The sequence below is a fragment of the Diachasmimorpha longicaudata genome, chromosome 18 (assembly GCF_034640455.1).
Source record: "Diachasmimorpha longicaudata isolate KC_UGA_2023 chromosome 18, iyDiaLong2, whole genome shotgun sequence".
Lineage (NCBI taxonomy): Eukaryota > Metazoa > Arthropoda > Insecta > Hymenoptera > Braconidae > Diachasmimorpha > Diachasmimorpha longicaudata.
The window spans coordinates 583,186-608,117 of record NC_087242.1 but is presented as its reverse complement, the minus strand read 5'-3'; the positions used below and the strand labels follow the sequence as shown (position 1 = coordinate 608,117).

At 38.4% G+C, this 24,932-nt stretch overlaps 2 protein-coding genes across 2 annotated transcripts in view; one reads left to right on the top strand and one right to left on the bottom strand.

Annotated features, from left to right (window-relative positions):
- Positions 1 to 24,932, top strand: part of LOC135170878 (uncharacterized) — a 371,576-nt gene that overhangs the window by 158,031 nt on the left and 188,613 nt on the right. The window lies entirely within an intron of this gene.
- Positions 8,444 to 24,932, bottom strand: part of LOC135170877 (putative tyramine receptor 2) — a 75,363-nt gene continuing 58,874 nt past the window's right edge. The window contains exon 2 of the mRNA XM_064137023.1: positions 8,444 to 14,300. Within this exon, the coding sequence (XP_063993093.1) occupies positions 13,051 to 14,300 (1,250 nt within the window). The 3' untranslated portion in view covers positions 8,444 to 13,050. The remainder of the gene's footprint in view (positions 14,301 to 24,932) is intronic.

The window sequence follows — 24,932 nt, the reverse complement described above, 5'->3', positions numbered from 1 at the left end:
TAATAATTTGTATTTTTATTATTCGACTGGGATTTCCGCCGATAATTGTTTGATTGAAGGTTAAATCTTTCAATAAATAAAAAAAAAATCTTTTAATATTTTAGTGGGAATAAAATTCATCTCTTATTCGTTCATTATAGTCGGGCATTCCCCAGGATTTTATGGTGGACCAATGGCTACGGTTTTACTCCTCGGAATGATTTTATTGAGGACCAATTTATGATTCTTAATCATTCGGACGAATTTATTGTGGACAAATATTTATGGTTCCTAATCCTTCGAAGGGTTTTATTACCACTCTCTATCATAAAGAAATTGAAATTGTAGAATCTCTCCATGGTCCGTGGGATCGCCTAAGAATTGTCGTTTTACTTAATTTTAAGTTTGTTCCGTAGTTCGACTCAAGTAAGACATTATAATTTTTGAATCACCAGTTGATCAGATTAAGTTCTTACACTTATTCTTCCGGTTACACTCCTTCTATTTAATTAAATTCAATTCAGTTTTTAATAATAATTTTGCTAAAAATAAAATTGTTTGAGATCCATTAAATATAATCGGAATTTCATCGAGTATAATTAATAACACAAAATAAAAACAAATCTCACAATCACCTCCTCAGTGTCCCTACCCTGTGCAAGTGAATATTTCGTTAAAGCTGGATAACACTTGTGGACTTCCGAATGTACTGTTATGGGCGCTTAAGTCAAATAAGTGTCCCCTTCTTCTTCCATGACAAAAATGAATCTAGTAACAAATCAGTCATATGAAATATGGATTATGATCTGATTATACTTTTGGTAGACAAATCAGATGAAACTTGTCCATATCTGTAAAACGAATGTAACTGCGTCGTTACATTCGATTAGACCCGCTTTTCAATACAATTGGTGGCCGAAATCATTGACTTCACCACACATGTTTTTGGAAACACAAGGAAAGTGAAAAATCTCGATTCGACCCGAGTATACTTGATGGAGTGAAGTCTTGAGACTCTTACGGGAGTGACAGTTTTTTGTTAGAGTACGCTGGGCGATAATTCAAATAGGGATTCAGACATTCATCCTCAGGGGCCAAAAAATCATCGGCATCGCTTGTTTTCTGTTCCGAGAAAATGGAAGAAATATGAGGGAATAAATTGAAAACTTTAGACACTCCAATGAGAGACAGATAAGTGATTTCAAACTATTGGTAGGTTACCCGATGACAGAATGTAGAGGGTGGAAACAAGGACCAATAAACGAGTCGACGAAGACCTCAATGAGCAACAGCAGACCAACACGACACATTTGAATGCGCGGTTTGAATAACAGCGATAAATGGTGCTCCAGGACTTTCGTAATATCATGAGAGAGTTGCACCAAACCACTAGAGAAGAGGGAGGCCTGCCTCAAATAGACAGTATTACACATAATAATTTAATTAATGATAATGCTTCAAGTAGTGGCGGTGGGAGTAACATTTCAAATGCGACTAGTAGTGCAAACCCAAGAGCGAGCAATGTCATTCTAATTCCTAGTAATATAGTTCCAAACAATTCTTTGAACACAGAAATTCAGAACACAATTAAACCTCGCGCTTACGACTGATCAGTATCATGGATTCAGTACCAGAAACCATTCAACATCACTGCAGATCATAATAAATGGTCATTCAAGTCACAACGGGCACATTTAGCTTTAAGCTTAGCGGGAAACTTATTCGAAGTTCTTGCCTATCTATCTCTTTCGGAAATTGAAGATTTTAAGAAATTACTTTACATTTTAAATAAAGAGTTCAGTGAAGAACACTATGCACGTCTGTGTTATCATCAGCTTGACTTTTGTGAGAGAAATACGGAAGACATTGCAACGTTTGGGGAGGAAATTGAAAACTTTTAAGACTTACTCACTCCAACGTTTCTTCTGATGCTCCTGATAAGTATTCTTGCTTCCAGTTTATCAGAGGCCTTCGCCTCTGACGGCTTACCGCTCGGATGACCCCTGGATCACAAAAATCAGGTTTTCCCAGGGGCCTAATTCGTATATTTTCTAATTGAGGCGCCACTTCCTGGGCGTCTCAACCACGGAAATACCGGTTAACGCTCTCCGAAATGGGTCACGGGGTGAGAATTAGGCCAATTGTCACCCGTGACCTCACCCATCACTCTCCCTCTCAACCATTGGATCTCATCGGATTAACATCACCGTTCGTTTTGCTCTTCCGGGAGTCATTCGCGTTATTATCGTATTGCTATATTAATCGTATAGTGAGACTCTAAGTATAGATTGTGACCACTCTGTTTATTACTCAGGTTATCGTTTCATCATTTTTTATAATAAAAGGTGACTCGTAGTGAGAAATACGTGTTGTACGCTCCCACATCAGGAATGAGGATTTCAACTGTCGTTGCACTAGAAACCATCAAGAACTACCAATGGATGACCACACTACGAATAAAGACGATAACAGGAACCAGGGAAATTAACTGGAGTCAATTCGGTCGCTTACGAATTAACTCAACGTTAAGGAATGAACCAATAATTGAAAAAGGACGAATTTAAAGTTTGAAAAACGGCGAATGAATTCAGATATTTTCTTAAAAGGAAAACTTGATAATAAGTGAAATTCTGGATTGAAAAGTCCTGAGCGACTTTTTGATCAGACGCACCCTCTTCAACTTATTCAGGGTTGAAGTTGGACGAATCAGGGGCGTTCGATAACCGCTCGCACGACAGTGAGGAAAATATGCGAGTGTGGTTGTGTCCCCACCATACGGTACTACTCCCTTGGGACGGCAGAAAGAGATGACTGGCGGCGTTGGGTAAGTGGAAGGGGAGGGAAATGAAAAAAATGAACAAATGAACAAAAAAATGAAAAAATTAGAAATTTATGTAGTATCGGAGATTTTTGGGAAATTATATTGTTATGGGGAAATCCCTTCTAACTTCGCGACATGCAGTCCAGATGTTGAGGAATATGCCCTTGGCAATAGAATAATTTAAGTGTAGGAAGAGTAGTAGGATTCCATCAATGAGGAATCACGTTTATGGCTTAATGACGGTGGGGCCTGTCCCATCGTAGTGAGGGCCAGACGGTGTGTGTGTGTGAGAGAGAGAGAGAGAGAGAGAGAGAAAGAGAGGACGAGAGTGAAATGGGTCCTGGTCGGCCCATGCCGCTGACGTCAGAGAGAAAAACCTTTTCCCGTCTTGACCGTGTTGACCTCGGAATGAGGGGCGACGTAGGGCGCTCTGAGAGACCCTTACGCGCAGGAGAGTAGTAAATTGGTAGAGTTAGTTGGTAGAGAGAGTTGTAGAGAGACCTTGAGAAGAAGGTCAGCGCGTAGAGTAGAGCATAGAGTTAGAGCAAAGTTTTAGAGATTTGAGTATGACTTTTGATAGGATAACGTCACAGTTTGATTGAGAGATCTTCTAGAGTTGAAGATCGGTCAAACGAGAGCTGTAAAGTCTACAGTTTTCTATATGTTATTAAATAAATTTAAAGAGTTAAGTGTTTCGTGAGTTTTTCACAACCAATCCTTTTCACCTTAAAATAATCCCACATTTATCTGAAAAACAAAATTAATGGAGGAATTATGTGTGTAAGTGAGGTACAAATATAAAAACTCGTTGCACTCCGGGAGTGCAGGCAGAAGTGAAAACTTGAACTTATGGCGCGTTGGACACTTTTTTGGGTGAGCATTTTTAGGTGCGCTTGCGACATGAGAAATTGTACATAAAAAATCAAGTTTATCAAAGCAATGTGGGCACTTTTTGAATGAACATGAAGTATAATAATATAGAATCTATATTCGAAGGAAGTGGTTTTATTTAAATGAGTATATATTAGTAAATAGTAAATACAAAATTTATCAATTCTCATCCATAATTTCAACAACTCTTACATCATCATTACCAGCATTTTCATCAAATTCTAAAACTGAAACAATAGGTCTATGGCATCTAAAGTGTGAAATGAACAATTTTGATTTAAATCTATTTATATTTCTTGTGAATACTGCATCACTAGTAGTTTTGTATTTTTTGTGCTAAAATTGCGATCATTGGACATCGTTAAATAAAATTCTTCACATAAAACCGCATCCATTTTCAAGACAAATCTATAATCAAAAATAAAAATGTAGATTTTTTTAAAGCTATAATCGTAGCATATATATTTTTTCCGACCATCCGAATTTCCGATCGTCGATTCACGTCCCTAGTGAAATCTCTACTAAATTGAGTATATTTTCGATTTTTCAGGTTTTCCTACTTTTCCGGCTTTCCGATCATTTTTAATTCTTAGCTAAATGAGCATACTGATAATTTTCCTAATTCCCCAAAATTTCGAGATTTTCTGCAATTTTGTAGAAATTTATCAACTTCAAACTTTAAATGTAGCGCCTTTTTAAACGCTAGCGCCAAACTTGTATTCTTTTAATGTAACTGTTGCTAAAACAGGAAGTTGTTTCCCTAGCGGAAGAAAGGAACAGCTCATATATACCTATGCGTATACTAATAGCAGTGATGCCAGACGGGGGCAAAAATCCCACGCGTGGGGGTTTCATGCGCAACTCCCTCGCGCAACTACTGCTGCGGAGTGGGGCAGTGGGAGACGTGTGGGTCCCGCATCTGGCATCACTGTAAAATCTCATCTGTCGCGAGTTCACGAGAAAATGCTCACCCACAAAAGTGTCCAACGCGCCATAAGAAGTTTTCACTGCAAGAACAAAAACGAATTAACAATTTACCTTCACTCTTAACAAAATTATTCCAAACATCGTCAACCTTATTGGATGAAATACAGGAAAGAAAACTACAACAATTTCGGAGGAGACCACGAGACTTATTCGCAGGAGATAATAACGATTTGGAACCATGTCAAGACATGATTTATCGAATCATCATTGAAAATTGTAGACCAATAAGGCCAGCGCCATAAATTCCACTGCAGTATCGAGACAAAATCGATGACATAATCATATCTTTGTTAGGACATCGGTTCATTAAATCAAGTTTAGGCTCATGGGCATCTCCAGTTGCATTGACTCCAAACAAAGATGGGTCAATTAGATTTTGTGTTGATTATCGTGAGGTCAATGCAGCTACTAAAAAAGATGCTATACATCTGCCAAAGCCAGAAGACCTTTTTGGAGCAACTACTACTTTACACAGCGTGTCACAAAAGTAAAAGCTTTATGTCTCAAATCACAACCGAGGGGCTATTCATTCAAAAATTCGATGACACAGTGATTGCTGATTTCATCTGATTTCGAGATGATTTCAATGATTTCTTGAAATCGTTGATTTCATGTGATTGCCAGGGATTTTTTTCCGGTGATTTCACGATTTCAAATGATTTCATATGATTTCAAGTCTTTAATGCGAATGGGGCAGCAAGGGCGGTGAGGGCTGGTAGGGGAGATAAGTTGGATTCAATTAGATCTCCGGATATAATACTAGCACTAGCAGCAGTTATATCCAAGTCATGTAATGACAAATACAAGGAGAAACATGGCAATCTTTTTCAATAAATCATTTATTCAACATAGTAAAATAAAGTATCTCTTTGACATACTGAACTGAATTAAACTAAATGAAATAAGATCTTCACGTCTCAGTAAAGGACAAACAATTTAGAACTAAAAATATTTGACAACGTCTTTATATATTTTCTCATCAACTCGGAGACCATCTTTGGAAATGACTGGAGAGGAAATTGTTTGACGGTATTGACCAATATTTATATAGCCATGAGTAATCATTGGCTGCATTTCAAAAATCTTTGTTTCTTTAAAATATACCAGGTACAAAGTACACCTATTTCTTTAACATTACCCTGTACACGAGCATATGATCCTGAGTACTCTCGAGATTTTATTGTTCTCCCATCCAAATAAACAAAACTCAACACCAATCCTAATAAACAAGTTTTATAATTCACTGATTTCATGTGATTTCATTTGCAGTCACCTGAAACCGATGAAATCACAGAATTTTTCTGACTGCAATTAACTTCGACCCATTTCATGAGATTTCATGTGATTTCAAACATGATTTCAGCCCGAAGTGACACAGTGGTTTCACGAATGAATAGCCCCTCGATCACAACTCTGGTGAATCATTCAAAAAATTGAGAGAAGCTCTTACATCTGCACCAATATTAGCTTTCGCTGTCCGCAACTTATCATTCATTCCTGATACTGACCCACCTGAATTTGCTACAAGTCCCCAAGAGTCGTATGTCAAACATCCTGAAGGAAGCACATAGCTTACCAACTGGAAGACATTTCGGGGTTAACGACACTTTGGAGAAAGGTCGACAGGATGTCGACATGGAAACACCATATAGACCCTTGGTGCAGGAAATGTCGTAGTTCTTCCGCCAAACAAGATCCCTATCAACGAATGAAAACTCAAGTCCAGATATATAATATAGGCAGTCCATGTGAGACGATAGCAGTGGATATTCTGGGTCCTTTGCCCAAATCTACAGATGATCAACCGTACGTTCTGCTGGTTACGGACTATTTCACACGTTGACCAGAGGTTATTAAGTTCCCCAATCATCAAATTACATTAATAGAAGAGCCATTGATAGTACGTCTTTTTTCGATTTGGAATGCCTCTGGAAATACACTCAGATTATTTACTATTTATCGAAATTCATGGCTAATAACCAGAAGGATTGGGCTATGTTGCTGCCACTTTTCTTATTAGCTTATCGTGCAGGAAAGCATCAAATACCTGAATACTCTTCAACAATGTTAATATTAGGACGAGAGTTGAGACTACCATTAAATTTATTGAGAGAAACTTCACCAGAACATGACATGACCAACTGCACAGTCCCTAAATTTATTGGTGAGTGAAAGGACAATCACCAACGTGAAAAGTAATTAGTAATTACATTGTTTAGATGAAAATTAATAATGTGTTTAATAGAATTCGGCTAATATTCGGAATTCGAATATTATTATTCGGTTTTGCACCGAATTCACCTCGCGCGCCGTCAGTTACACCGCTCGCCGGTCATCGGTAAGCGCCCTACTCCTGCTCTTCAGATGACCGGGTTAATTAAGTTAACCCCTGAGGCTCCACGTTCTGGACAGTGACGATCATTCCGGAATGTTCTGGCTGGATCTAGGAACACTGGAATTGGAGCACCTAGCACCCGCGAGCCATCACTCGGTCTCGTGCTTTCCAAATTCTCTATTTTTGTCGTTGTTCCTCTCAATATATATATCTCTGACCGTCTTTAGTAAACATCGTACCGCGCTCACGTATTCTTTGCTCATCTCTTGATTATGGCGAGATTAGTCATAATTTGCGCATTGTGCTATTCGCTATTATTTTTTAATAAGAAAGTGACTCTGTTTGACCATCGACACGTGTAGTGATTGTTTTACCCTCTCTCGCATCCTCCTGTATCCACTCTCATCTCGTTCATCGTTTAAAAATACTCCCCAAACCACATCGCGCATCGAACAAATACCCATGTGGAAAATTTAAAGTTGTGCGTTTTGATAGGGTTACTCATTATGATGAATGACTACTAAACGGTTGAAGAATAGTTCTTGACGTTACGCCCTCACGTGATAGGTTGAAAGAATTCTTTTAAATTTTCAATTTTGTTACTGCATATTTTAGAGTTGAAAACAAAATCGACGGCAAGCCACATTTTAATCAGAATACAATTGAAAGCCCAGATGTGTCCCGCCGCTGTATAGCTGGGTGTGTCCTGCAGTTATAAAGTAGGGTATATCCCGTATTTTTAAAGATTCCATGCGTACTTGAGGGCTGATTGCTTGGAGAGTTGAAGAATAGGTTTCCCGGAATGCCAAGTCTTACTGAATAAAATTTCTTGTACTACGGAACGTGCAAAATGCAAATGCAAAATAATTTGTCTTAAGAAGACCGTCAAAAATCAAATGAATGAAAGCCATATGTAACTGTCCCCCGATAAATCAAGTGGAAACAGGCGGTTTGACTGATCATATAAAGACATCATCTATCGGTCCTTTGTCTGATTGTATAATTCGATTCTCAGGGATAATCCTTGAGACGAAGAATTACCAAGGATCGCTATGATGTCTTTATCATCGGTGCACCAGATAAGAACCCCTCCATAATTGTCTCTTTCTGGTATATCATTTTACATATGGCCAGGTGCAATTGAAACATTTAATTTGATTTGCACGAAATTCAGGAGCTGTTTATCAGCGTTTTTGATAATAAGAATTTATCGTTGCGATTGCAATAATTTAAGAGATTGGAGTGGGTATATTTTCATACAAATTAGAGAATTTGTGCACCTATTTGACTTTAACACCACTGACATAACCGAATGATTGTCTCTATACTTGCAAGTATTTAATATTGTATTCCGTCGTAACACATGCAAACAACCGCACGAGCGTCGGTGGCAATGGTGGCAGCACCTTACGAGCTCCTCGGTCCTCGGGGGGACATGCGTGCGCCGGGGGGATAATCAAGCGAGTAAATCGTTGACCGTGAAAAAGAACGTGACAAGATGAAAAGAAACCGTGTACATCAAAACCACCATCGGTTATTCCGTTGTAATAACGAGCAATTAATTGTGAACTCAGAGTGATTAATACATGGTGATAAAACAAACTGTATCTATATTCGAACTAGTGTACTAGTGGTTTAATTGAATGGCAAAAAAATCGACAGAATCAATCAACCTAACTCTTGATCGGCACGAAATCCCATGATTTCGTGTCTCTGCGTGGCACCGAAGCCACGGTCTTAAGGACGCAAAGACTGACAACTGAGTCTAAATCATCAATAATTAATCTGACCTGACATGTAGTTTAAGATGATCTAGTTAATAGCAGAAAGTGTGGTTAGTGGGTGCATTGGCTGTGCGAAGCGAATGCATAAGCTTATTCGCAGTCAGATCTTCAAACTGATTGTTTTTGTTATATAATAATTGGGTTTTGTATGCCGAAAGACCTTTTTCCATAATATTTGTAGGGAGACGAAAACTGTCCAATGATTCTTAAATCGTAAGAAAAGTCATTTGGAGCTTTAGAAATATTTTAGGGGAAATACGTGTAATAAAATCATTAACCCGTCTAGGATTTTATTTGAGTTGCCTTGGGTAGCGGCCTGGCGCCCACGTGTGGGGAAAGCCTCAACTTCGTCTTCGTGCCATCGGATTTGTCACCTTCAGGGGCTGAGCGAAAACGCCTCCCCAAAACGTTAATATTTTTCAGCGGAAGCATGCGTGGGGCCCAGGGGGATGTCCGAAAGGTATCAAGGGAGTCAGTGGGGAATCGCCCGTTGAGATGACGAGGAGGATTAGAGTTAAATCTCTTCCGTAATCCCAATTGCTAGAATAGTTAAATATAGTGTAACTTCATTTTGAGTTCAGTGTATTTATTTTTTCCCTGCCAGTAGCATGCCAATGTTATTTTATCTCTATATATTGCATTTTTTTTACCTTTATTGATTAAATTAATACAACTCTCATACCACCTACGCCGTGAGACTAATTGACAATTTTTCATATTGGTTGTTTCATAATGAGATTGATTATCATTTTCATTCTATTGAAACCGCGATGGAAAGGCGACTCAACGGTCAATTAATTTGGAACTAATTTAAACCACAAAAACAAGTGACAAATTCTCGCGAGCGGCGCCCTCATATTTTAGAGTTGAGGTCATCAATTAGTAAATTATTCCTATTATTATATAGAATGTTTAATTTGCTTCAGGAAATATTGACAAGTATCAAAGATTATAAGAAACATATTGTGAGTAGAGAGTAACAGCCTGATAAGGCGATTACGTGATAAGTAATAATGATTATTGTATGATTGCATTACTTGTGATTTAATCTAAAGTGACAGATCTCTCAATATACGTAATTAACATTTGATTCGTGGATACGTCATGCATTTATTGATATTATCCGTACTAATGTACACGTTCGTATTAATTGTGGGGTATATTCAGTTCTAATTCACTGAAAAGACGGTGGATAATGAACAGAAAACTAATTGGGCTTATGAAAAAGAACAAAACAAGAAGGGAGAAGATTAATTTGATTCATTTAAAATGGACTTTATCCTCTCCCAATGTTATTTTCGATCAGGATTATTGTATGGAAGATGCAGTTAGAGTCCCTGATAACTGAGACATTCGGAGAATTTCAGCCAGAGTTCAGAATTCCTCTGGAAAGAGTTGCCGATGCATAACACTACTTTCCAGAGAAAAAGTAGTACTTTTTAGTGGTGCATGTTAGCAGTCTAGAGAAAAAGTACTACTTTTTCTCTGAACTCCTAAAATGCACTAATATATCCCCTTCTTCTCTCATGGAAAGTATGAATCGAGTAACGAATGAGTGATCTGAAATATACGTTATGCTCTAATTATTCGTTTATTAGGGTAAGGGGATGGGACATCGCGATATCTGTAAACCGAATAAAACCACCCCGTTCGATTGGGAAAACCTCATTTTTTTATAACAATATTATGGTCTGGAAGGTTCTGACTTAGACTTATAAATATGCCATATACGGGAGATGCTTTCCATACCATAGATAGTTTACGTGCCTATCATTTATCCATGATTAATCGAAATTAATTTCCCCTTCAAGTTCTAGCCTTCCCCAAATGATTTTGTCGTTAGAAAGTAATTTCCCAAATCATGGCGAAGCGACTGAGTATTTTTTCGCATTTTCGCTTCTAATGGAAGCGATAATCGGTCATTTTTCACGCACTTTAATTTTCATAGAAACTGATGTTAAATGGTCTGGGCCGCAACAACGTGAAGTTTTAGGGCCCTATCTGTGCCTCCAGCACTCCTCTGGCATTTTCCGAAACGTCATCTTTGTGTAAATCGAACAATAAATTGAATTAAAAAATATAAAAAGTATGACATTTTTACAGATTATAGGCCTGGATGGCAATTAACTGCTTGCAGAAGCACAGCTCAATCGGTCCGATATTTTTCTATGAAACTAATGGATCGTCTCTTTTTCAAAATGTTCGTCTTGATGGCACTTATGTAGATTAATCAGAACCTTTCTCGCAAAATTACCACGATGTTCGCGATTTTCTGATCCTTTGAAAAAATCGTTATTCACTCTAGAGCGTTCGCCAAAATTAAGTTAGCACCAAGCTAACCAAGCACCAAGTTAAGTTCAGCGCCAAGGAATGAGAGAGAAGTTTCCTCACGCATGCACGATGTTCCCCAATTTCTGTTTTTCCCCAATAAATACCTCCCTACACCGCACAAGCTACGTCATTTTCCGGATACCGTCCCGTTTTCAAGGAGGGGCGACCTTAATTACCTTGATAATAAGTAATCTCATTTACATTCATTAATTAATATTTTTAACAATGTTCCCATACGGTTTCGTTCAATGATAAGGTTACTCATGTTTTGCGTACTCCTGGTCGGTAAACTTACAAAAATATTCAGACTTATTCGGATTTTGCTCATATGGTTGAGAAAATTCGTTATAAGTCATAGGTTGAAATATTTTTTAAAATTCCCCGATAAAGTGGAAGTTTTTAATTCAAAACGTTGAGCAATAGTTTTGGATTGGTACATCACATCTCAAATATCACACTTGTCATTTGTGTACTCGAATTGGTACAGATATCTAGCGAAGCATACTGGCACTGAAATTGCCCGAATTGGAAAAAAAGATTACTAATTGCGCGTCAAATAATGGTGGCATCACTTCTGTCGGAGAGCATCTATCGCTGTTTGTTCAAAGACTTTTGTCTCAACTATACGGAATGATTTGTTTGACGAATAAGAAATCCAGTAATTTTCCCCCGCATCTCAGAACAATTTCCCCAAATATCCTCAAATTATGATTACATGATTGATTTTTCGAGTACGTGTTCACTGGCGTTTCTTATAGCCTTAAGTGCTCCGCCCAGCACAGTTCTTTCTCTCTGTTGCCTTCCCCCAACTACCTCATCAGAATATATGGTACCCGTGAGCGTAGATATTTTCCCCTCCCTTGACGACATCGTTTTTAGTGACACGCTCTGCGCGGTCCAAATGAGTTTACACCCAACCAACGCGCTTGAAGAAGTTACACGTCAAAAGTTTTCCTTATTATTTTAAAACTGAGCTGCACTGTAACCCTCTTATAATTCAAAAGTATCGCAATAGATATCATACTTTGCAATTGTCACCCTCGCTGTCTCCACTATTGGCATTGAAAATAACAAAATATTAGTAATCTGCACTGTAAATTTAAATATAATTTATATCTTCGAAGGAACTCAATTTCGTGACAAAATCGTCTCCAACGGCTGAATAATTTCATAACTTGGACCATATGCATCCGTCGTTGAATGCAAATTCAATGATATAAGATACTGAATTACCAGTGTACTAGGCATGATGGCCACTATGATCTACAAAAAATTGAAGTGTTGGTCAGTTCTTGTATAAAATTGCGTGTTCATCGACGTCTTCATAGCGCTATGTGTCGCGTATTTCTACCATGTACATATAAACCGAAACCATTCCCGCATTTCAGTCTAAACTTTCCCATGCCAACTTATATTCTTCAATGACGAAGTTGCAACCTTCGTTATTTCAAATCCTTTGCTGAAAAAACCCTGCTCTGCAGTGATGTCAACCCCTGACATTGCCACTCCTTTACTGCGTAGTATGGATTCCTCGATTAGTATTATATTTCAAATCGATCGTCTGCCTCGCCTTGACGTCATCTTGACACTCTTTGATACTTCGCTCTATTCTCTTCAACAAGGTTTATGAATGTATTCAAATTTAAACACACACGCTATTCCAGCTGAAAATGTATCAATCCGATCAGCAATTGCAGTTTCCTCAAATCTTCTGTCAGTCATTTCTATTAATCATACGAATTACTCAATTCATGACTAAGGATAACGGCATTGGAAATTTAAATAATTCCTCAAAATAATTAGCTAGTCGTGGTGTGGTATTAGAAGCTTGGAAATGTCATGATTTTCCATTATTAAAGAAAGTCGCGAACGAAAGTAGATGTTATTATTTTCGCTCAGTATCTGAATCGTGCATTCAATCCTCAGCGAATGTGAAGAAGCCTTCTGAACGCACGCCTATAATCAAGATTGAAGATTGTATAGATAAGTGGATTCAATGCACTGTTTATGTAACCCAACCAAGTAATGAAATACACAACACCCTCTGAGGGACAGCATGCAGGGCAAAACGGGACGATGACATACATAAGAAAAAACGGTAGCCAGCATACAACGAAAACTCCCATAATGACTCCCAGAGTTCTGGCTGCCCGCCTTTCCTTAGATAACGAGATCTTCTGGCGTTCTTCTATGAATTGGTAGACTGTTGTAGACGTATCGCCTCTTTTCGGATCACTACTTGCCGAAATTCCATGTCTCCTAGTGTGTTCTTTTTTTTTACCTGTATCGGTGATAGTAATCTCAGTAATAGCTTCAACTTCGACGATAACTAACGAATGTTTAGCATGAATATGCATTGTTGATCTCTCATTATGATTGGTTTCACTGCTCACTGACTCTTCAGCATCATCTGCTTCATGCCTATGCCTTGTCGACGTAACCACACCAAGTCTGCTCTGCCTTGCGCGTTCTCGAAGACGTCTCCGGGTGGCCAAGAAAATTTCGAGGTAAACGAGACTCATCAATAATAGTGGAATGAAAAAAGAACCTAGCGATGAGTAGATAACGTAACCTTGCTGCCGTGTCAAATGGCATGGTGTTCCGGGCTCAATCTCCTCTGGCCAATCGTTCCATCCAGCCAATGGCGGCGAACTTATTGCTCCTGACAGAATCCAAACGCCGACTATTGTACCTAATACTCGTTTAAGTGTACGTTTTTGGGCATAGTTTATTGGATCGGTAATGGCCCAATAACGATCCAATGCTATAGCACAAAGATTGAGAATACTTGCCGTACAACACAGGACATCACATGTCAACCAGAGCTTACAAAAGTGTATACCGAAAATCCACTTTCCTAGAAGAAGATACGCCACGTTGAAGGGCATCACGAGAATTGCTACTGCCAAATCTGCAACCGCCAGGGAAACGATGAAAAAATTTTGGACGATTCGAAGTGGACGATAGGTGAATACGGAAAGTATCACGAGTGCATTTCCTAGGACTGTTGCTAGGATTAGTAGACCTAGGCTCAAGGAGACAGCGACTTCTTTCCACAGTGGCAATGTTGCACCTGTATCGTCCATACCGCTGGCACACGTATCATAGTACTCTTCAGATATGACCATGGTTCCACCAGATTCACCGCTCGCGTTCATTCCCGTTTTGTTATCTAAACATTAATGATCATCAGTCAATTAGTTTCGAAGATAGTTGAGGAGGATTCCAATTAGTTGAAGCATTTGTTTGAGTTTCAACATTGGATCAGGTGAAAAATGCAAGGATTTCACGCATGATAAACACGGGAATTATTGAAAATCGATCAGAATTCGTCAAGAGTGTGTTTTAGACTCTGTCTCACACTTGTCAGCCGATCTCGAATTGGGTTCTGTTGGCAGCAGTGCCTTGAATGCGGTGTAACCTCTTAGGGCCACACGCATCTGAATTCAATACGTACTGTTAGAGAAGAGTGGTAGCAAATATACTGTCGAAACTTCGGAGCGACATGACAGTTAAGCATAATTCATTTTTTAGTATTTCGCTTAAGAGTCCCCCACCTCCGTTCGTGCGCCCCTTCGCCCCCCCACCGCCAAGATCTTCGTAACGAAACAGATTATGGCATGAGGACAATAGGTGGAGGATTGTGAGAAGTGTGAAGTTTGCACCACGAAGCGAGGCGAGCCGAAGTCGAGGCGAGCCGTCTCCGTTAGAGGCATAGTAGATCGCGTTTAGCGGTGGGAAGGTAAGCACCTTTACTCCTAGGAGCTGTAATGTATCTCGGTGGAGTCGCGTCTTATAATATTTAACCTATCGTCGTGAAACCAGTCGGGTAGGTAGCGCTTTCCGTGTCTCAGTAACGAAAATACTAATATTGCACGTTATGGAAATGGAAATGAAATTCTCAAGCATAATCGAAGTTCAAACATTCAGCCTAGTATAAAGGAATAGTAGTGATCATTAATGATTAATCATTGTGGCTAGTACGTAATGATGAGTGGTTGATGATTTGTATCCGTGATTATCGAGGAAGCTGAATCTGTGGGGATATCTGCGGGTGCAAGTGTGAGCATGGCTGAATAAAAACCGGCGGACCACGTGTTCTCATCATTGGGCAGCTCTGGCGTAATCCCAGAGCTGCCGAATAGTGCAACCCTGGAATTAGGGGAATTTTTAACTTATACCATTGTATGATCTGACATCCACAGATCAATAAGTCTGGCACAGTAAGGCAGCAATGATGTTTTTGTCCAGGGTCACTTCCTGCACCCAATCCTCTGATGTAGGACCTATATCTACCATGAATAGCAGTTCTCATCTGATGGGTTTTTCTAGAAACGGCGCCAAGTACGTTGGTCGCGGCGTTTTTTTTTTGAACGTTTTTTTTTCGACCATATATCAGGCGTTTTTGGCATAAACCTTGTTTTCAGAGTGGTGGCTTTGTAAATAAGGTAGTGTTTTTACACAAGCTTGGCTTTTCTTTTGATTTTTAGCATTTTTTGAAACCAGTGAAATTAACGAAACCGTGCAAAACACAATGCATTGAAACGTGGACTTGGCCATTTTTTTTTTAAATTATTTTTAATTTTTATGAGATTTTTAATATTCTTCCAAATATATTTCAAGATTTTCCACCTCAATGAATTTCTATATTAATGTTAAGAAGTTTCCAGCTAATTGTATTTTTTTGGAGGCCATATGAGAGTTGGAGTGATGTGGAGTGAGCGGGTGTTGGGGGGAGGATTGAAGGATGAAGGGTTGTCCAAACCAGATTTCAATCTCGAAACCCAAGCACCTTTCCTTGTTAAGCTGTTCGCACGTCTGGTATTTTTTCATTTTTAAATTGTTTTCATAGGCTAATTGTTGGTGCCGATACATGTCCCTCTTGGTTAGCTGTACGGATGTCTTCACGGACAGTTGGCATGTATGGGCTATTTTTAATATTTTACCAAATATATTTCAAGTTTTTTCACGTAAAGGAATTTTTATACTAATGTCAAGACGTCTCTAGTGAATTGTATTTTTTTCATTTTTTTATGAGAAATATATATGTCTTTTGAATATTTTTACTTCTAACTTTTATTCCTTATTCTTTAGCCCGGTACCTTATCCGAATTTTGACGGCAGATGTTGGTATTCCTTGAAGTTTCTTTCAATTAGGTATAGTAAGAAGATAACATTTGAATAAATAAAAAAAATAGAAAAGTAGATAAGAAGAAGACAATGGGAACAAACTCGTTGCACTCCGGGAGTGCAGGCAGAAGTGAAAACTTGAACTTTTGGCGCGTTGGGCACTTTTTTGGCTGAGCATTTTAAGGTGCGCTCGCGACATGAGAAATTGTACCTAAAAAATCAAGTTTATCAAAGCAATGGGGGCACTTTTTGAATGGACATGAAGTATAATAATATAGAATCTATATTCGAAGGAAGCGGTTTTATTTAAATGAGTAGATATTAGTAAATAGTAAATACAAAATTTATCAATTCTCATCTGTAATTTCAACAACTCTTACATCATCATTATCAGCATTTTCATCAAATTCTAAAACTGAAACAATAGGTCTATGGTAAGTAAAGTGTGAAATGAACAATTTTGATTTAAATCTATTTATATTTCTTGTGAATACTGCATCAGTAGTAGTTTTGTATTTTTTTGTGCTAAGATTGCGATCATTGGACATCGTTAAATCAAATTCTTCATATAAAACCGCATCCATTTTCAAGGCAAATCTATAATCAAAAATAAAAATGTAGATTTTTTTAAAGCTATAATCGTAGCATATATATTTTTTCCGACCATCCGAATTTCCGATCGTCGATTCACGTCCCTAGTGAAATTCTCTACTAAATTGAGTATATTTTCGATTTTTCAGGTTTGCCTACATTTCCGGCTTTCCCATAATTTTTAGCGATTTTCCCACCATCGAATCACGTCCCTAGTAAAATTCTCTACTAAATTGAGTATATTTTTTATTCTTCGGGTTTTCCTACTTTTCCGGCTTTCCGATCATTTTTAATTCTTAGCTGAAATGAGCATACTGAAAATTCTCCTAATTCCCCAAAATTTCGAGATTTTCTGTAATTTTGTAGAAATTTATCAACTTTAAACTTTAAATGCAGCGCTTTTTTAAACGCTAGCGCCAAACTTGTATCCTTTTAATGTAACTGTTGCTAAAACAGGAAGTTGTTTCCCTAGCGGAAGGAAGAAACAGCTCATATATACCGATGCGTATACTAATAGCAGTGATGCCAGACGGGGGCAAAAATCACACGCGTGGGGGTTTCATGCGCAACTCCTTCGCGCAACTACTGCTGCGGAGTGGGGCAGTGGGAGACGTGTGGGTCCCGCATCTGGTACCACTGTAAGATCTCATCTGTCGCGAGTTCACGAGAAAATGCTCACCCACAACGCGCCATAAGAAGTTTTCACTTCAAAAAGGAGCACAAAAAAATTACATTAGACATTTTATAAGGTCCGTAATTTTTTTATTCTCAGAATCATCACAAACTTCTCGTCCCCGGTGATCACATAGTTTTCTTATTTTGCATACACAATCTTTTTTTTCTATTGTATACTTAATATTCCACATTTTCAAATACCTTCGTACGTTTGTTTTTCTTATCATTATATTTAAACAATGTTACGCTATATTATATTTTAACTCTACTCATATTTAACATCGAGATACATTATTTTATATTTAATAATAGTGAACAGACTTTTTTTTAATATTTTATGTCACAACATTTCTGAGGTACGAATTTCAGCCAACTTAAACTATTAAGTTTGATCTTTGGGTTTTAAGTTAAATTTTTCATATTGAAAAATAGGCATCTGTAACGGAAAAAGAAAAACTATTAAGAGTCATTACTATGAGCCTAACTAAGTCATTGACATTGAGTGAAGTGAACTTAGACTCACCATGGGGATTGAGCAAGTACCTGAGATGAGGACCGTATTAGCGAACAAGATTACTCGTCAATCCCTATAAAAAAAGTTGAAGGAAGCTCCTCTTCCTTGACGGGACCTATTCTGGTAATAGCGTCCCCTCCAGTACCTAGATGAAAGCAGATTAGAATTACATAAGATAAGACCAATACGATATCTCTGAATGTAGAAGAGATAGCAAAATTTTCACGAAAACTTTATAGTCGTAGAACAGAAAGAGAATTACAGAAAGGTCTTTATAAAAATGTAGCTATCTCCATTAAATTGCAGGATTTTTTAAATTTACAAGAAAAAAACCAGTGCCCATACCGAGTATTTCTCTGCCCGAGATTTCTCCCAGCCCTGGGCCTGCCCCTAGAGGCACCTCTGCCCCTACCTCTTGGGGCAGGCTCCTGACCATCTTGAACCAATGGAGCAGGAGTTTGTTTGTTAAGAAGCATCTACCTCTGCATATCAGCAATCTGCCTGCTTAATAGTTCCACGTGGTGGATGAGTCCATTAGGATCATATACAGAAGGTCGGGGAGGATCCTCTTGCTCCCTTGGCGCCGGTCCCGGCGAAGGCTGGCGTCGTGGTGAGGAAGCTGGCAGCGAGGGTGGAGACGGTGGCAGACGCTGGCCCAGGATTCTCTGAATTACAAAAATTAAATTTTGATTCAAAACTTTACCTATGCTCTTTCTTAACGTCGTTACTGAATTTTAATAATGCAAAGGATTGTCATGAAAATATCCTTTATAATAAATGATTTTGTTTGATGATTATCCTGATTCATTATTTATACGAGATTCCACACTGAACTTAACACTACACAGTTGAATTAATGTTAACAATTATTTGTTTAACTTGATCAATTAAAAATACAGTTATTTTATTTTTATTTTTCGGAAATTACTAACGCACATTTCCCTGTGAAATTTTATCCTAAAAAATCGCCGACGGACGCCGGTGGTTTTCCCCCCCTAAAAACATATGCAATAAGTAAATCACATTTCTCAATCTGCTCCGAATAGCTTAATAACGATTTACATATTTGAAAGCTTACCAGGTCGTCGTTATTCTCCATAACTGCCAGAGCTGGGATGTTATTAAGATCGTTGTCGGCCATGTTGATACACAGAAAAAACGAGGGGGGATGAATTCACCAACACTTCACTGCACTGTACACTTTTATCTAGGGTCAAAAAAAAATCGCCACCGTCTTACTAGCGAATGGGTAATCACGATTAGGTATTTCACTACAGTACACTACACTGCGCGCTGCCAACTGAGCAGCTCCAATGTAGCCGTTTAGTGATGGACATAATAAAAACTCGAGAAATGTGCGTGATAGCTCGTTGCTATGCACATATTTTCGTTAATATTCCATAAATAAAACCGATTATTGGTTCACTGGAATGCTGATACGCGATTTACATTACGTAACTAAGGGCAGTTTTCACCTAAATTATCGCATAATGTTATTAAGTGAGAAAAAGGGATTGGAGGTAGTGGAAGGGGAAGTTGTGAGGCGTATAGATACTTGGTAGCGTTCGGAGATCTTTCGCGTATGAAACGTGTACTTGGCCGATACGCTACCGCGTATCTCGACAATACTTCACTGCACAATAAATGTTATAAAGAATGGGAATGAAACCAATCAGTTGTTACGAGATGAGTGAGAAATAAAAGAGAGTCACCGACCAAAACAATCGGTGGTTCCCATGGGCCTAAATGGCATATATTTTGTTTCGGGCCACAACTTCTTGCTCAGCTCGCTATTATCCTGTACAGGATAATAACCCTATCAAGGTCACGTTGTAGCGGTTCACTACGTACCACCTAAGGTTGACTAACTGACGTCACCCACGGGAGTGCAGTGTTACACATACACACACGCGCATCCACAGGAATTCGTCACATACCTCTGGACAATACCCGATCGTCACGATTTCAGTAGTCCATTGGCGTCTCACCTGACGAGACTATTCCATTAAGTTTTCCGTACTTAAAACCTGTATTAATTGACTAACGCTTCGACAAAATAAATATATTAATTGATTATTTTGTCTGTGGATGATTCGAATTCTCCCCCTAAATTAAAACCGCGAATCTTACAACGTGACATTGGATTTCGGGGCATTTATATCGTAGTTGGTTCTCCGCCGCTCATTTGTTCCCGGGAGTTATAGTGAACGCTACCTTTACCTTGGTGTCGCTCGACTTTTTGTGACAAATATTCTGGACCGTTCGATCTACGCTTACTATCTCTTTTTTCTCTTGGTACCGATTATCCAATGGTAACTAAGTAATTTCGGTAGCTCATTGTCGTGTATTTCTCAGAACCGCTCATTGCTGTTTTTGAAGTGAAAACTTCTTATGGCGCGTTGGGCACTTTTGTGGGTGAGCATTTTCTCGTGAACTCGCGACAGATGAGATTTTACAATGATGCCAGATGCGGGACCCACACGTCTCCCACTGCCCCACTCCGCAGCAGTAGTTGCGCGAGGGAGTTGCGCATGAAACCCCCACGCGTGAGATTTTTGCCCCCGTCTGGCAGCACTGCTATTAGTATACGCATAGGCAGGGTTGGGTAAATCGGTGGGATCTAGGGTTTTTTACTTTATACGTATAATATACGTAAATTATGTAAAAAATGTATAAAATGTATTTTACGGTTTATTACATTCGACCGGATTTTGAATGCACGTAAAATACGTTAAAAAAGTATAAAATAAAAAAAATATCTAAATGGTTGTGGAGGTCAAATGTCATGAGGGTGCTAAGTAAATGGCAGAATTTCATGAGATTCACTAGGGAGTTATGAAATGTTACTAGAGGCGAGCATTAAAAGGATCACAACAATGTTACTTTACGATAGTACTTCTTACCCTTGTGACCTTCATGAAATTTGAATTCTCTTTGTTACCCTCGTTAATTGCCGGATGGTTAACCAATTTTTCATGACATTTGTGTTAGAAACGAAAGCATTGAAGCAAATGTGAAAAGCTTTGTTTCACTTTGAATAATATCAATATTTCTTACATAGATACATAATCTATCGATACATTTAAATTGTCGATACTAAGCAATTGGGGGTTATGATGTCTCGCCGGGTTACTAGGTTCAGGGTTGGCGCTTGACAGTGTGCGGAACGGGGAAATGAAATACATAGCATGTCGCAAAAAATATGAAATTGATTTTTCATCGAATATTTTAACTCTCATCAGTGCAAAAACATGTAAATTCCATGCGACACGGCGTGACGTATAATACGTATTTTACGTTGTTGTCCTAAGTGTATATTACGTTTTATACGTTTGAAAAAGGTGACATAAAATACATGGTATAATACGTGTAAAATACTATGTATTTTACGTGACGTATTTTACATGCCCAACCCTGCGCATAGGTATATATGAGCTGTTTCTTTCTTCCGCTAGGGAAACAACTACCTGTTTTAGTAACAGTTACATTAAAAGAATACAAGTTTGGCCCTAGCCTTTAAAAAGGCGCTGCATTTAAAGTTTGAAGTTGATAAATTTCTACAAAATTGCAGAAAATCTCGAAATTTTGGGGAATTAGGAAAATTATCAGTATGCTCATTTAGCTAAGAATTAAAAATTATCGGAAAGCCGGAAAAGTAGGAAAACCTGAAAAATCGAAAATATACTCGTTTTATTAGAGAATTTGACTAGGGACGTGATGCGATGGCCGGAAAATCGCTAAAAATTATGGGAACGCCGGAAAAGTAGGAAAACCCAAAAAATCGAAAATATACTCAATTTAGTAGAGAATTTCACTAGGTACGTGAATCGACGATCGGAAATTCGGATGGTCGGAAAAAATATATATGCTACGATTATAGCTTTAAAAAAATCTACATTTTTATTTTTGATTATAGATTTCTCTTGAAAATGGATGCGGTTTCATATGAAGAATTTGATTTAACGATGTACAATGATCGCAATCTTAGCACAAAAAAATACAAAACTACTAGTGATGCAGTATTCAAAAGAAATATAAATAGATTTAAATCAAAATTGTTCATTTCACACTTTAGTGGCCATAGACCTATTGTTTCAGTTTTAGAATTTGATGAAAATGCTGATAATGATGATGGAAGAGTTGTTGAAATTATGGATGAGAATTGATAACTTTTGTATTTACTATTTACTAATATTTAGTCATTTAAATGAAACCACTTCCTTCGAATATAGTTTCTATATTATTATACTTCATTTCCATTCAAAAAGTGCCCACATTGCTTTGATAAACTTGATTTTTTTATGTACAATTTCTCATGTCGCGAGCGCACCTAAAAATGCTCACCCAAAAAAGTGCCCAACGCGCCAAAAGTTCAAGTTTTCAGTTCTGCCTGCACTCCCGGAGTGCAACGAGTTTTTTTAAAAGACGATGGTCCACGCGTGCCGCGCACGCGCCTTCTTTTACGTATCATAAGAATTGAAAACTGTAGAAAACGAATGATCTTATTCCATCTTCGAAGATAAAATTGAAACTTATAGAAAAAGACGATTGAGAAAATCATATGTTGGAGTTTACATTTCGAATGTTCGACAAAAATTAATTTTCGAATGGAATGAATGGATCTTTGTATGAGTGGTATTTCCTTTATTCTAGTGTTTCCACTTGAGAGTGGAAAACATTTTTACGAGGAATAATTCTAGGAAGTTTTGGAGGTGATGTATGTGCTCTGTTTTCGACTGTATACAGAGATGCATGAGTGGGACCATTGTTGATGAGAGAGTCATCGGGTCCAGGGTGTAATATCCCTTTATTCTATAAATGAGTTCGTTTTTGGAAACGAAGCAGATCGGTCGTGCCTTTACAGCGTTAAAATAAAAGATATAAAATAGAAAATACCATTTACACTTTTTATTATTTAACCCTTATCCCATTTCCAATATCATAATATATTTCGATTGCTTATACTATGCAGCGCGAGGCAGCATACGGTATAGAGATTGCAGAACATTTCCGCAAATGCGAGATTTAGTTATAGTAGCGATAGCTATTGTGTTATAATCTTGTGGAATAGTTGGATGGAGAGTAGATAAGAATTGAATTTCCTTTATACGCGATTCAATTGGATTTTAATTGTCTCTACCACATAAACATGATTTTATACAAAAAGGGCGTTCCGTGTGTGAGTGATAGATTAGAGGAAGTACAAAATACCATAAGATGATATTAGTGGAAATTACTTTATCGATAATAAAACTGATCTTATCGACCATAAGAGAGATACCACAGTGTATGAATTGACATTCTAACACGCTCTTCCAATGATTACTCAGTTCACTTCACGCAGCCCAAGTCCGTAGGTGAATAGGCGATGCTTTGGTCCAGTCAATGGTTTGGTCAGTACATCACCAATCATCTCATTGGTGTTCAAGTAGTCGAGCTTGATATACTTTTCCTTTAGCACATCTGTGATGAAGTGGTGGCGGATGTCGATGTGCTTGGTCCTTTGATGAACGATGGGATTTTCTGTCAGGAGCTTAGCACCCTGATTGTCGTTGTAAAGAGTAATTTTCTTAAGTCCCATTAATCCAATCTTCTTCATGAAAGAGGACAACTACATGGCTTCTTTAACACCCTCCGCAATCCCCATGTATTCTGCCTCGGTAGATGACATGGCAACAGTCTTCTGTTTCTGAGACTTCCAGCTTATTGCAGCATTGCTCAGTAGGAAGCAGTATCCAGTGTAGGACTTACGACTGATCAAGCAGTTGCCCCAATCAGCATCCACGTAAGCTTCAATGGGTCCCTGGGTCCTCTCATACCTCAATCCAATGTTTTGAGTCCCAATCAGGTATCGGAGAACCCTTTTGGCAATTCCCCAGTGTTGTTGATTGTGGCAGTGATTGAATTGAGCCAGGTAGCTTACCACAAAGGCTATGTCTGGTCTTGTGGCCACAGCAGCATACATCAGGACTCCCACGAGTTCTCGATATGGGATTTTTGATATGTCAGTTTTCTCTGAGACTGTCTCCGTGAGCTGGGTTCCAGGTGATAAAGGAGTAACAACTGAGTTTGCATGCTGCATATTGAACTTGTTGATTACTTCTCGCAGATAACTGGATTGTTTCACAATGATCACGTCTTTACCCTGATTGATCTCGAGTCCAAGGCAATATGATGCTTTGCCAAGATCCTTGACCTCGAAATATGTAGAGAGCTGTTTTATGAATTTTATCCATTTCTCATTCTGTGAGCTTATGAGAAAGTCGTCCACGTAGACTGATACTAAGAGTAATACTCTAGATTTCCAGGCGTAGTAGAGACAGGGGTCACATACTGATCGAGTTAATCCCATTCGAGTTAGTACATTGTTAACCTCGATGTTCCACTGAAGTCCGGCCTGTTTCAGTCCATATAGAGCACCTCTGAGTAGGCAAGCAGCTTCCCTCTTCAATTGGATGATCATTTCATTAGCTGTGTTTGCAATGTTACTGTTTAGAGGCTCTCTCCTTACTAGTTCTCTCAATGTTGCCTCCATGAGTGGAGGTTTCCTCATATAGATCGTTTCGTCTAGAGTGGCATTGAGGAATGCAGTAGTTATGTCAATTTGTTCGATTATCATATTATATCTAGCTGCCAGAGCCAATAATATTCTGAGGTAAGTCGAGCCACTGGTGTAAATGTTCTTGTGTAGTCAATCTGTGGCTCCTGGGTAAAACCTTGCGCCACAAGTCTGGCCTTCCTTTTGTCCAGCTGTCCATCAGGGTGATACTTGTTCGTGAGTACGTATCTGCAACCAATAATGTTTTTATCCTTTGGTGGAGTTACTAATTTTAATGTTTGATTTTTAATTAAAATCTTCACTTCTATGAGGATGGCCTCCATCCATCCCTCCTT